This window comes from Phaseolus vulgaris, chromosome 1, assembly GCF_000499845.2.
Source record: "Phaseolus vulgaris cultivar G19833 chromosome 1, P. vulgaris v2.0, whole genome shotgun sequence".
In the NCBI taxonomy this organism is placed as follows: Eukaryota; Viridiplantae; Streptophyta; class Magnoliopsida; order Fabales; family Fabaceae; genus Phaseolus; species Phaseolus vulgaris.
In genome coordinates this window covers 12,197,410-12,212,480 of record NC_023759.2, presented here as the reverse complement: position 1 = coordinate 12,212,480, position 15,071 = coordinate 12,197,410, and the positions used below count along the sequence as shown (strand labels likewise).

Below are 15,071 nucleotides of genomic sequence, written 5' to 3'. Positions count from 1 at the left end.
TGTTTGCTGGTATAAACAACCGATTGTTTTTCTGGTATTACAGCTTTTGCTTGCTGTTTGGCTAACTGAATTGCTGAATCAATTGGTTTCTAAGATAAATTCATTCTAGCTTTGAAAATTTTGCGAAAACTCTTTTAAACAATTCACCCCCCCCCCCCCTCTAGTTTAAAGCCATCTTTTCTAACAATTATCTATCACAAGGGTCCTCCCATGGACTCTTGGAACTCTTTAAAGGTTCAAATGCGCCGTAGGTTTGTGTCACCACACTTTAGGAAAGACCTCGTGTTGAAACTCCAACGGTTTCAACAAGGCACGCTAAGTGTGGATGCTTATTACAAGGAATTAGAAACGCTTTTACTTAAGGTTGATGCGAAAGAAAGCGAAGAAGCTATGATTGCTAGGTTTGTGACTGGTCTAAGAAAGGATATTCAAGATGTTGTTGAACTTCACAATTATTCATCTTTGGGATCTTTGGTTCACCTTGCAATGAAGGTTGAAGCCCAAATTGCTAAGAAAAATGCTTTTAAAAACTCTCCCAATAATGGTTACTACAAAAACTCTTGGAAAAATAAAAAATCTTTTTCAAACCTTCCTTCTAAGGATTCTTCTTTCACACCTAGAGAGTCTAAGCCTTCTACTTCTACTCATATCTCACCCATTAAATCGTCTAGTACAAAATGCTTTAAGTGTATGGGTTATGGTCACATTGCGGCTAATTGTCCTTCTAAGAGGAATATGTTTGTGCATAATGGCATTGTGATGAGTGAGCATGATTCCAGTTCATCTAGGCATTCTTCACCTTCTAAGCCATCAAATGCGATTGAGAGTGAAAGTCCTTGCGAAGGTGACTTATTGATGATAAGGCGTATGTTGGGAACAATTCCAAAATCTTTGGATGATGCTCAAAGAGAAAATATTTTTCACACCCGATGTCTTATCAACAACAAGTTATGTTCCTTGATTATTGATGGGGTAGTTGCAGTAATGTGGCTAGTACAAGATTGGTGGAGAAGTTAGCCTTACCCACTATCTCTCATACCAATCCTTATAAATTGCAATGGTTAAGTACCAAAGGTGAAATCATGGTTAATAAACAAGTCCTCATTAACTTTGCAATAGGAAAGTATAAAGATGAGGTTTTATGTGATGTTATGCCCATGGAAGAAACTCATCTTCTTTTAAGAAGGCCTTGGCAATATGATAGACATGTTTTACATGATGGCCTATCCAATACAATGTCTTTTTCCTTCCAAGGGCGCAAGGTTATCTTAAAACCCCTCTCTCCCAAAGAGGTTCATGGGGACCAAATAAAAATGAAAACTAAAAGATAAAATGAGAAAGAAAAAGAAGTAAGTACTAAACCGAGTCACACCACTTTGCCCACTAAATCCAACATGTTGACTCGTGCTATGCCTTAAATGGAACCTCCAAGGTCTTCTTCTTCTTTATCTTTTGCATTACCCAAGGTTCCTATTTCAACACCAACTTGGTTAAAAAATGTTAGGGATGATGTTTTCTTACCTCCTAATGGGTTTCACCATTTAAGAGGTCTTTTTCCAAAACATATCATCATTCCCAAACAAATTTTTCCAACTTGGTCGATTTATAGAACCTCCTTTTTCTGAAATCCCATTGTTTACAAATGCTAAGTCATGTTTGCCTTTTTCTTCCACTTTTAATTGTAAAAATAAACTGACTTTGTTATATGCAGGGATTCAAAATTCGTGGACGAATTCTCTCCAACTCGAGGAGTATGATGAGAATCAAATAAAGGAGGCTTTTATTAATGAAGGAAGAGGACATTCGCCTTCACATTTGAAGTTCTTCCTTCTAGTCTTCTCAGAATTAAAAGAAGACATAAAATAAAGATGAGGCCCAAGCCCAAAGCCCAAGCCCAAGCCCAAGAAGGCCAAAGCCCAAAAAGCCCAAGACCATCTCATGAGGGGCAAAGCCAAGCATTAAATAAAAGAGCATCATTTGATTTACTCTTGTAGGAGGTGTGCATATTAAATAAAGGAGTATGAATATATAAAATAAAGTCAAATTGTCCATGTGACTTAGGAGAGTAGGTGTAGGTGTAGTTTTTCGGAGGTGTCATAGTAGAAAAAGGTCACACCTCCCATGTGACTTGTTTTTGGTGGGAATTTCAAATGGTTTTATTTGAATTTTCCCACCTATTTTCCAGTACCCTCACACTATAAATAGAGGTGTGGGCTCTTGTAAAATTAAGATTGGAAATTAGTAATAGAGAAACTCTACTCAATTTGTGAGAGAATTTGTGAGAGCTTGCTTCTCCTTCACCTTGTCTTATCTTAAGTGCATTTGGTTCTCTCAAGTGGCGGCACTAGCTCACTCATCTTGGAGTCTTCATCCTCTAAGTGGCGTGATCATCAAACCAAAGCATCCATCTCCATAAGTTCTTCTTTCTTTCATCTCCATTGTCATATGAAATTCCTAAAACATGTTTAGCTTCCTTTTTTGGTTCGGCAATTCATTCTATTTTCCAACTTGCTTCGGTTCTTAGTTCATTGGTTGCTTATAGTTGTTTCTTCTTCAATTCTAGCTTAATTGTTCGGTGCATTTTTGTTCTTGTTCATTTTGTTCGGTGCTTTTGCCTTTTTACACAATTTTTTCGGTTCAATTGACAATAGATGGCTCCTCCATATGAGTTTGGTGTTTGGTGCAAGTCTTGGTGAGTTCTTGAAACATAGAACCTTGATCCAATTCTATTATAAGTGCCTAAGCTATCTCCAACTCAAGTTGAGTCCATAGAATGTCAAAGAATCATCTCTTCTTTGCTATTGGATTCATATCACAAATTATGTACAAACATATTATATTTTTTAAGAAGAGCAATAGGAAAAACTTTAAGTGTTATGGTCCTTGTCCAATTCTCCCTCTGGTGAGGTCTCTACTTTGAGATGACTTCTCATTTTGTAAATAAGCATCCTTGGGCATCTCCTTGTTGACTTGATTTGCATCATATAGATTCATCACAACACACAGGCTCATGTACCTTACAAGGATCTAAGAAAATCTAGTCGTCTTCCCTACCGAAGTGGCATTTACTCTTTCTAAGGCTTATGATTTTCTCGTGGGAAGTGAAAGAAGAGGTTTCAAATAGGAGGTTTGGCGGTGCTCAGGGGTACAAAGATTTATAATCCATGACTGGTTGCATCTAAACACAATCACACGCAGAAGGCGAAAAATAACTCAGACCCAGCACAACAGAGAAACCAATAAAGCAAGCATAAATTTAGAAGTTCATACGATAGTATAACATAACATAAAAGTAAAACCTAGCATGCATTTGGGAATTTATATGACAACATAAGAGTGATCGACGACAAGTATGTATAATGAATAGATAAAAGCAGAAAATGGTCTCAGGCAGAGCATATGATTAATAATCGGGGTTGAGAAAAAGGAATACCTTTTTGTGGTTGGAAAAGGAAAAGCTTTAAGGAACGCGCGAAGAGCTCTGAGTAGCAAGTTAAGAAGAGAGTAAGTTTTTAAGGTTTAAAGAACAGAACATTTCCAAACGGGGTTTAAGAGGAAAATGGGAATTTGAAACGATGGAATTTCCGCTCCCTCTATTGCCAGGACACGTGTATGCGTGGGGTCGCGTACAGTAGAATGTCACTTCAAAAACGCTTCGTGTGTCGCGCCTCACCTACCCCTGAGAAATGGTCACATCAATTGCCAAGGATACTCAGGAGACTTTTTGCTTAGCCAAGCTCAGCTCGAGCCTAGGGGGCTTGTGTACTAATCACAGCTCGGTTCTCGGTAGTAATTTTTTGATGGCTCGGTTCTTGGGTAGAGTGGGGGAACAACTCGGTTGTTGGGCATGGGTGAGACTTACGCAAATGGCCCTCTTCCAAGGATGGGCCCAAAACTCATAGTAAGGTAGTTGTGTGAAATAATTTTATATACACATGTTTATAAATACATATAGGGTTGCTATTTGAGGGGGGCCCATTGTATATGCTTATAGATAAGTGTGCGCAAGTAGTTATAATATGTGTGTGTTTGTTACTTGTTACGTGTGCATGTTTGTTATTTGGTGTATGTTTGTTACTTGTTACGTGTGCATGTTTGTTATTTGGTGTATGTTTGTTATTTGTTGCATGTTAATTACGTATTAATGGTTGTTGATAGTTGTTGTTAACCCTAAAAGATAGGGACGTGCAGTTAAAAACAGAATGTTGGCCTGCGGTTTAGAACCTGAAGATCATTGGCGCTCGTGGCAGGTGGTTTTTCTGTTAGAGATAAAATATTAATGTGCTTATTATATTTTCAGTTAAGATTTTATTCTCCCAAGCGAGAAACTTTTGCATGTGCAGTTATAAAAGGGGCCTAAGACCCCAAATGAAGGTAAGTTTTTTTTTGCACACTAGACTGAAAACTGTTTACTTTTTGTGAGTCCTTACTGACTTGAGCGTTGAAGTGCAATCAACAAGCAGGGCGCCCTCTGTCATAACGAAGCCACGGTTCAATCAACAGGGAGACACGAGTCAATACCCAACTGAGGCAGATCCAAGAAGAGGCGTTCAACCTAGTCAACCGGCGGGATAATCAACCGACGAGAACAGACAACATAACAATGAAGTAGACCTTGACTTAAAATGAATATTTTCCTTTGACTGAAAAAATAAATTAAGAAAGCCCCAAAATAAAATAAAAAATAACTTATGGTTATAGTTTCACCGGCATACTAATAGAACTCATGAATACCGAATTGATGTTTGATTTCCATTGGCTGAAATTCAAGTAAATGTGACTTTGAGCCCTTACTCATTTCCACCCTAACCTAATTTCCTTCGAGCAACAACAAACTGCAATTTGGATTTTATACTTATTCAACCGGGGGAAATGAAATCCCAACCAATGATCTCTATTTGAAAATAAAGCTTAACAGATAGTTGAAGATCATTATTCAATTCGATCATAAATGTTGAAAAAATAAAGTTAGAAGTTTTAAGTTTCAAACGGTTTAAAATTAAACGAAAACGAAAGGAACATCAAAACAAAAATCATCCCCGTTTGCTCTTATCAACTCAAGTGCCTATTTTTGTCTACATTGAATCGTTGATGTGAATGAAATGAGATATTTTTAGTTGAATTATCAAAAGTCGCACAATGGTAGCGTGCCCATTCATCCTTTTACCCACCCAATTACAATATCTCATCAACTTTGAAAATCTACAACACAAAATGTTTTACTAACTCTGCACCCATAGGAATTCGTGCACCCCTCCCGCATTTACTGTTATATTTTTATGATAAATGATTTGTCAAATTATTGTTTTAAAAAATAATCAAATTAATGTAAAATTAGAAAAAAAACACTTAATTTCAACTGAATTATATAATTTTAACAATAAGATTGGCTAGAATTTTTTTAAAAAAATACGATGTAATTTGAATTGGAAGATTGATTACTTAGTTAAATTTGAAGATAGCAACACTAATGTAGATTGAATGTATAAGGGTTGAAACATTTCTTAATGCTCTTATTTATTTTTATTTTTTTTATAAAGAAAATTACTAATAATTTTTGTTTAGGTCTTATAATTTGTGTATGAATATAATAACTGAAAAAAAGGTTAATTGAAAACACCTTAGTTATGATATGTTGTTGTTAATTTCTTCTTCTTAATTATGTGTTGGGGATGAACCTGAATTTAGCACGGTATGATTTTGTAATTTGTAGCATTCTGAAGCATAGCTTTTACTTTTTTCCCCCGCATTATTATATACTGCTTTAAGAAATAATAGATAATATACTCAATATATTCCGCAGAGTTTACATATTCTGATTGATTTTTAAATCTCATATCTTGTCTAAACACTATCAAATACAAAATAGGATCTAGAAGATGATTGAATATAAATTATATTAGAAGAAAACATATTAATTTGGGTGTTTATAAGAGTTTTGGTTATACAAGAACTAACTTCTTGGTTGGGGTAGAATATGGTTTTTGGTTCAAGAAGTTTTTCCTTGATCTTAGTGAAATATGATTGTGTATTTTTTATAGAGATTAGAATATTGTTAAAATACTTTAAATAATTTAATTTATTTATTATTGATAAAAAAAAAACTCAATACAACATGATAAATTATAAACAATTTAGTGAGGAATTTATGAACCTGCAAAATCAAAGGAGAAAGAAGACTCATATTTGTACTCAGCAGTGGAGTGGTACAATTAGATTGGAGCGGAAATAAATAAACCAATAAACAAAGAAGGTATACATCAAAATGCACCAGTGGCTGGTGTTGGGTTGGGCTCACTTCCAATGTGGAGGCCCAATCCAATATTAACCTTTAGGGTTTTTTCAAACAGAGTGACAGCTGTCAGCAGAAAAGACAGAGAGAGAAAAGAGTAAAGAGAGAAAGTTTCACTTAGCAACTTCTGGCCGCGACCAACACTTTGTTCACCGTTGGATCGGGCTGAAATTTTGTCAGCAGGTTCATACTTTGTGATGGATTTGTCTCTCCTTTCTTGCAGTTTTTGTTGATGAATGCAGAAGCTCCATGGATTGATGGTGGAACAAGGCTCTCCTAAGAGTTGTGATAGCCTTGGAGGTGCATGAGAAGTAGGAAGAGTAGGAGTGGTTCGGCCAACTCCCTTTGTAGGTGAAGGTTTGAAGATTAAAAGCCTATTCCTAAAAGAGTTTAGGCAAGGAGTAAGAATAGCACAATTTTGGCAGCATTTCACTATTCAATTAATCTTTGAAATACCTTAGCCAAGTCCTCTTATTTATAGTGTTTAGAGGGCTGGAAATTCAAAAGAAAGTGGAGGGAAATTCAAATGAGAAGCATTTGAATATGGAGCCAATTCTTAGTCACAAGGGAAGTGTGACTTGGTTTCTTTGTTTTGGCTCCTCCTAAATCTACATCTACACCTTCTTTTTATGTCCCATGGAAGGTGTGACTTAGATTTATACATTTTCACCTCTTATATCTATTTCTACACCTCCCTTTATGTTCTACTAAAAATACTCAAAAGTAATTACAAAAAAAGACATCCAATGATGCTTTGTTGGCCCAAATCTTCTATTTGTTGGGCTTGAGCTGAAGCTTGAACTTGTATTTGGGCTTGGGCTTGAGCTTTTTCTATCATGGGCTTGGGCCTCTTCCATCACTTTGTGTGACTTAAGTCTGACCGTTCGGATGTTGCCGAAGTTGTTCGACCAGAGAGAAATTCATCTCACTGCAGCAGCATTCTTAGCGTTTCTATTGAGGACGAAACTTTTCGGATTTCTATTTCTGTTTCGTCCACCATTGGATCGGGCTACAATTTTGTCAGAAGGTTCATACTTCGTGGTGCTTCAATTGGATCGTTCAGATTGTTCAAACGTCACCAGAATAGTGATATATAGGTTGCGTATGATAGGTTCAGTTTTGTGAATTTTTCAGGTTTTTGTTTTCTGTTTCATCTCTGTTGTATTGCTATTTGGCTGGTTATTGAGCACAATTTGTGTTGTGATTTGAGACTCTCTTGTAACCATAAATTTGATCATAGTGGAGCTTGATTGACTGACTTGTGTCCGTGGTTTTTACTTCTCACATTGAGAAGGTTTTCCAGGTTAAAATTTTCGTGTGTTCTTGAACTGTGTTTTGTGTTGCTGCCATTATTTGTTATTGCTCCTCACATATTCTTGCAAGTTGGGGAAATTATTATCCGCTGCTTATTGCTCTTGTTGAGATATTTTTATTGTGTTGAATTTCCCATCAGAGTGGTATCAGAGCTCCTTGGGTGGAGCTATTTGATTGCTTGAATGATGGAGGCAAAGACAAATAAGATTGTTTGTTTGAACGAAACTAACTATCACTTATGGAAGGGAAAATGAAGGATCTGTTATTTGTGAAGAAATTGTATCTTCCTATGTTTGCTACTGATGAAGAATGAAAATTTGAGCATCAGCAAGTTTGTGGTTTTATTCGTCACTATGTTGAAGACAATGTTTATAATGACATTGCTAATGAGGAAGATTCAAAATCATTATGGAAAAAGATTGAGACTTTGTATGCTTCTAGTACAGGAAACAATAAATTCTATTTGTTGAATTCCTTGATGAATTTGAGGTACAAGGAGGGGATTTCTATTTCAGATCACTTAAATGATTTTCAGGCGCTCCGAGATCAATTGTCACAAATAAGCATCAAATTTGATGATGAAGTGTTGGGATTATGGCTACTGAATACTCTACCAAATTCTTGGGAAACATTTCGAGTTTCAATTACAAACTCATCTCCTGATGGTGTTGTCTCCTTGGAAAATGTTAAGAGTAGTGTTCTTAATGAGGAGATGAGAAGGAAGGCTTATGGTACTTCATCTCATTCTGAGGTACTTGTCACTGAAAATAGGGGGAGAAGTCAGAAAAAGGAACCGAATGGGAGTAAACAGAAAAACAAAAGTAAGTCCAAGTCTAGATACAAAAATGTGGAGTGTCATTATTGTCACAAAACAAGGGACATTCAGAGAAACTGTTTTCTTTGGAAAAAGGATAACAAGGATAAGAAAGGGAAGCAGAAGGAGAAACATCATGACAATGATGATCGTGTTACAGCTGCTATTTGTGATGATGATCTTATTATTCTCCGTGACCATGATTCACTTAATCTTGTATCAGATGAGAGCATGTGGATAATTGATAGTGGTGCTACATTCCATGTTACACCAAGGAAGGAGTTCTTCACATCTTACACTTCTGGTGATTTTGGAGTGTTGAAGATGGTTAATGATGGCGTGTCTAAGGTAATTGGTATTGGTGATGTTTGCTTGCAAACTATATGGGAATGCAATTGTTGCTTAAAGGAGTCAAACATGCTCCAGATATCCGCTTTAATTTGATCTCTGTGTAGATGCTTGATGATAGTGGTTATGAAAACCACTTTGGTTAAGGAAAGTGGAAACTTTCCAGAGGTAATCTAACTGTGGTCAAAGGGGAGAAAATTAGTAAATTGTATTGGAAAAAAACATTGGTTGCTAAAGACAGTGTGGAGGCCACGGATATGGATGCTTCTTTGTGGCACCAAAGGCTTAGTCATATCAGTGAGAAGGGGTTGAATTGTTTAGCTAAAATGGATGTGCTTCCAGGAGTGAAGAGTGCAGAGTTGGAGAAATGTTCTCATTGTATGGCTGGTAAGCATACCAGAGTATCCTTCAAGAAGCATCCTCCCTCAAAGAAGTCAGAGTTGCTTAAATTGGTGCATTCTGATGTTTGTGGCCCATTGAAGGTAAAGTCATTTACTAGTGCACTTTATTTTGTTACCTTTATTGATGATTGTTCCAGGAAGCTTTGAGTTCATGCTTTAAAGACAAAGGACCAAGTTCTGGAGAAATTCAAAGAATTTCATGTCTTGGTTGAGAGACAATCAGGAAAGAAGCTGAAATGCATTCGTACTAACAATGGTGGTGAGTATTATGGACCGTTTGATGTTTATTGCAAGCAATACGGTATTAAACTTGAAAAAACTCCTCCTAAAACTCCTCAGCAGAAAGGATGAACAAAACATTGATCAAAAGAATTAGGTGTATGCTTTCTTAAGAAAATTTGCCTAAGCATTTTTGGGGTGAGGTGTACACTGCGATGCATGTTATTAATTTGAGTCCTGCAGCTTCTTTGAATGGTGAGGTGCCATACAAGATTTGGTTTGGCAAGAATATCAAATATGATGATTTACGAGTCTTCGGCTGTAAAGCATATGTTCATGTTCCAAGGGATGAGAAATCCAAGTTGGATGCGAAGACAAGGTAAGGCATCTTTATTGGTTATGGTCAAGATGAATTTGGCTACAAGTTCTTTGATCCTATTGAGAGGAAGTCAATTAGAAGCCGTAATGTGAAGTTCATGGAAGATCAAACCATTGAAGATATTGACAAGATAGAGAAGACGACATCTAAGATAGATAATAGATTGTCTAATGTTGATCCAGTTCGAATGCCTCTACGTGATCTGGATACTATTGAGAATAATGTTCAGAATGATGAGCAACATGATGATGTTGATGATCTGCAACTTGGAGATGATTTCGATGTTCATATTGATGAAGTTGATGAGGAACATGGGATGTCACAAGATGAAGATCTTGGTGATGCTCCTGAACCACCTCAAGTTCAAATTCGGAGGTCTAATAGGCAGAGGGAACCATCTACCAGGTATCCTTCTGATGACTATGTTACCTTGACAGATGAAGGAGAACCTGAGTGTTATCTTGAGGCCATAGAGAGTGAAGAAAAGAAAAAGTGGTTGGATGCAATGCAAGATGAAATGAAGTCTTTGTATGATAATCACACTTTTGACTTGGTGAAATTTCCAAAAGGCAAGAAGGCTCTGGAAAACAGGTGGATTTATAGGGTAAAGCAAGAAAGCAATTCTACATCTCCAAGGTATAAAGCCAGATTGGTGGTGAAAGGTTTTAGACAGAGAAAGGGCATTGATTTCAATGAGATTTTTTCTCCTGTGGTGAAGATGTCATCCATTAGAATTGTGATGAGTTTGACTGCTACTCTTGATTTAGTGGTAGAGGAAATGGATGTTAAAACTGCTTTCCTTTATGGTGATTTGGAGGAAGAGATTTACATGAAGCAACCTGATGGTTTTCTTTTTGAAGGCAAGGAAGATCATGTGTGTAGGCTGAGAATATGGCTTGAAGCAGGCTCCGCGTCAATGGTACAAGAAGTTTGAGTCTATTATGTGTGAGCATGGCTACAAGAAGACTACTTCTGATCATTGTGTCTTTGTTAAAAGGTTTGCTAATAATGATTTCATTATCTTGTTGTTGTATGTTGACGACATGCTTATTGTTGGGAAAGATATTTCCATGATCAACAGTTTGAAGAAGCAATTGAGTGAGTCATTTGCTATGAAAGACATGGGAGCTGCTAAGAAAATTCTTGGTATAAGAATCATGCGTGATAGGCAAGAGAAGAAGCTTTGGTTGTCACAAGAGCACTGTGTTAAAAGAGTGCTACAGAGGTTCCATATGGAAAATGCTAAGGCGGTAAGCACTCCTCTTGCTACTCATTTTAAATTGAGTGCAAAACAAAGTCCTTCTAATGAAACTGAAAAATCATATATGCAACGGGTTCCTTATGCATTTGTTGTGGGTAGTTTAATGTATGCAATGGTGTGTACAAGACCAAATATTGCACATGTTGTTGATCCTGTTAGTAGATTTTTGTCTAATCCAGGTAGAGAGCATTGGAATACTTTGAAATGGATTTTAAGGTATCTTTGTGGTACTACTTGTTTGAAGATTTGTTTTAGAGGTGATAAGCCTACCCTTGTGGGCTATACTGATTCTGATATGGGTGGAGACATAGATTCTAGAAGGTCTACCTCAAGCTACATGATTAAATTTGTAGGGGGAGCTGTGGCATGGCAATCTAGATTGCAGAAGTGTGTTGCGTTGTCCACTACTGAGGTAGAGTTCATTGCCATTATAGAAGCATGCAAGAAGTTGCTTTGGGTGAAGAAATTCTTGCAAGAGCTTAGTTTTGTTCAAGACAAGTACTTGTTATTTTGTGATAGTCAGAGTGCCATTCATCTTGGTAAGAATTCAACTTTCCATTCTAGGTCCAAGAATATTGATGTGAGGTATCATTGGATACGTGATGCTTTGGAAGCTAGGTTACTGGAGTTGGCAAAAGTTCATACAAATGATAATTGTGTTGATATGATGACTAAGACGCTACTGAGAAACAAGTTTGAAACTTGTAGTGAGATTGTCGGTTTGTCAATCATCTCCACGTAGTTGTGAGGAGGAGATTTGTTGGGTTGGGCTCACTTCCTATGTGGAGGCTCAGTCCAATATTAACCTTTAAGGTTTTTTCGAACAGAGTGACAGCCGTCAGCAGAAAAGACATAGAGAGAAAAGAGTAAAGAGAGAAAGTTTCACTTAGCAACTTCCGACCGCCACTGACGATTTGTTCACCGTTGGATCGGGCTGAAATTTTGTCAGCAGGTTCATACTTTGTGCGACTTAAATCTAACCGTTTGGATGTTGCCGGCGTTGTTTGAGAAGAGAGAAATTCATCTCACAATGCAGTAGCGTTCTCAACATTTCTATTGAGGACGAAAAGTTTAGGATTGCTGTTGCTATTTCGTCCTTCGTTGAATCAGGCTGAAATTTTATCATTAGGTTCATACTTCGTGGTGCTTCAATTGGACCGTTCAGATTGTTAAAAAGTCATTGGAACAGTGATATATAGGTCGCGTATGGTAGGTTCAGTTTTGTGAATTTTTCAGGTTTTTGTTCTCTGTTTCATCTCTGTTGTATTGCTATTTGGCTGGTTATTGAGCACAATTTGTGTTGTGATTTGAGACTCTCTAGTAACCATAACTTTGATCATAGTGGAGCTTGATTGCCTGACTTGTGTCCGTGATTTTTACTTCTCACATTGAGAAGGTTTTCCACATTAAAATTTTTGTGTCTTCTTGAAGTGTGTTTTTTGTGTTGCTGCCATTATGTGTTATTGCTCCTCATATATTCTTGCAAGTTGGGGAAATTATTATCCGCTGCTTATTGCTCTTATTGAAATATTATTTTTATTGTGTTGAATTTCCCATCAGCTGGAACAAAAGGGTGAAATATATACACTAGTGAAAGAAGAAGTAGTTGCAAGAGAAATTTGCAGAAAAAATGAGGCTAGCTAGGTGAAACTTGCTCCTCCAAATAGGTATATTGGATAATAATGTCTTTCATGAGTAGTTTTTGGTTTCTTTAATGAGAGTTTGTAATGACAGGAACGAATTAAGGTTTCATGGGCTCATATTATATAAAGGTGTCGTATTGTATATTTATATTTTATGAAAAAAAAAATCTACAAGATAGTAGCTAATTATAAGATGGAATTAGTTCTTAGTATAGAATATTGTTTAATTTTATCGATGTGAACTATAGGAAGGAGCGAGACTAAGAGAGTGCGTGTGAACTTGTTTTTGAAAAAAAAAACTAAAAACCATGTGATAATTCACATTTAAAAATATTATGTCTAAAAAATTATTCTCATGACATGTTTAATTCTAATAATTCTATGAAAAATGATTTATTAATAAAAATTAAAAGCATTGCGTTTAAATGAGTAGCCATACACTACAAGAAAGTTGTAGTAAAAAAAAGGAAATAGAGGGAATAGCGGGCATATTTATAAATGAGTATTACTAAATCCTGGAAAGTAAAAAAAAAAAAAATTGAAGTAATGGGAATTTTCAAACTGTCGGAAATAACGATGTTGGATCTTCTAAGAGAAAAGCAAACAACAAGTAACGCATTTAACGGGGTTAAAATCGCTGGTAACGCCAAATATAACCCGTTAAAAATAATTTTTTTTGTAGTGATATATTAAAAACATAAAATAATTAGTATATATATATAATTTGAAATTTTATATCTTAATATAATAACTATCTTAAAGATTTGGAGAGTCACTAGATAAATTTTTGGAGAGTAAGTGTTGAATAAACTTTAAATGTTAGTTTGTGGGTTTTAAAATTAGAAGTTACTAGAATATTATAGAATGAGGGTTTGGATAGGTGAAAGGTCAAAAGTTGTAAGTGGGATTTTAATTATGTTGTTAGTGGGATTTTAAGGTCATAATGTAGATCTTTCTAGAAGAGCTTCCTAAAGCCTATAAAAAGGATGCTCTCTCATTTGTAAGATGCACCACAAAAAGAAATACAATAGAGAGAATTACAAAAAAAAGTGTTTCTTTTAGAGAGAATTTAAGTGTGAGTGAGTGTCTGTTTTTTACAATTTGGTATCAGAGCCAATGGCGAATGTGACGGGTCAAATACCGCTACCACGGTTAACGAAGGCGACCAGATATGACAACTGGAGCATTCAAATGAAAGCTCTTCTCGGTTCTCAGGATTCATGGGAGGTGGTCGAAGAAGGTTTTGAAGAACCAACAAATACCACGGGTTATACGGCGGCTCAAACCAAGGCGTTGAAAGAGACGCGATCGAAAGATAATGCAGCTTTGTACATGTTGTATAAAGCTATTGACGAGGCAATTTTTGAGAAGATTGCTGGTGCGTCCACTTCAAAGGAAGCATGGGACATATTGGAGAAGGTGTTCAAAGGAGCTGACCGAGTTAAGCAAGTGCGTCTACAAACTCTGCGTGGCGAGTTGGAGAACATGAAGATGATGGAGTCAGAAAGTGTATCTGACTACATCACGCGTGTACAGGCTGTGGTGAATCAACTCAACCGAAACGGTGAAACTCTGATCGATGCACGAGTTGTGGAGAAGATTTTGAGAACATTAACAGACAATTTTGAGAGTATTGTGTGCGCAATAGAGGAGTCAAAGGACCTTGCGACACTCACAGTCGACGAGCTTGCCGGTTCTCTCGAGGCACACGAGCAACGGAAGAAGAAGAAGAAGGAAGAAACACTCGAGCAAGCACTTCAAACCAAGGCGTCAATCAAAGACGAAAAGGTACTCTATCATCAAAATTCTCAATATAGAGGGCGTGGTCGTGGAAGTCGTGGAAACGGTCGTGGTGGAAAAGGCAACAACCATGAAGGGTACTAATAAGGAGAAGGAACAGTCGAGCCAACCAAATTGGCGTGGAAGAGGACGTGGTAGAGGAAGAGGCGGCCGATCGAATTATTCCAACATCGAGTGCTACAAATGTCACAAATATGGTCACTATGCGAAGGATTGTAACTCTGACAAATGTTACAATTGTGGTAAAGTGGGGCATTTTGCAAAAGATTGTCGTGCTGATATAAAGATAGAAGAAACAACCAACCTAGCCTTGGAAGTCGAAACGAATGAAGGTGTTCTCTTGATGGCTCAAGATGAAGTTAACATTAACAATGACACTCTGTGGTACCTCGACTCAGGAGCAAGCAACCATATGTGCGGTCACAAGTACCTATTCAAAGATATGCAAAAGATTGAAGATGGTCATGTGTCATTTGGAGATGCATCAAAGGTGGAGGTCAAAGGTCGAGGTACGGTTTGCTATTTACAAAAAGATGGCTTAATTGGGTCACTCCAAGATGTTTATTACGTACCAAACCTCAAGACCAATATTTTGAGTAT

General features: G+C 36.8%; 1 protein-coding gene across 1 annotated transcript; it reads left to right on the top strand.

Moving 5' to 3' along the window:
- Nucleotides 1–13,787: 13,787 nt before the first annotated feature.
- LOC137815533 (uncharacterized) lies at nt 13,788–14,555 on the top strand. Its single transcript, XM_068618650.1, has one exon. It carries the CDS (start codon nt 13,788–13,790, stop codon nt 14,553–14,555), a length of 768 nt encoding a protein of 255 aa, XP_068474751.1.
- The last annotated feature ends 516 nt before the right edge of the window (nt 14,556–15,071 follow it).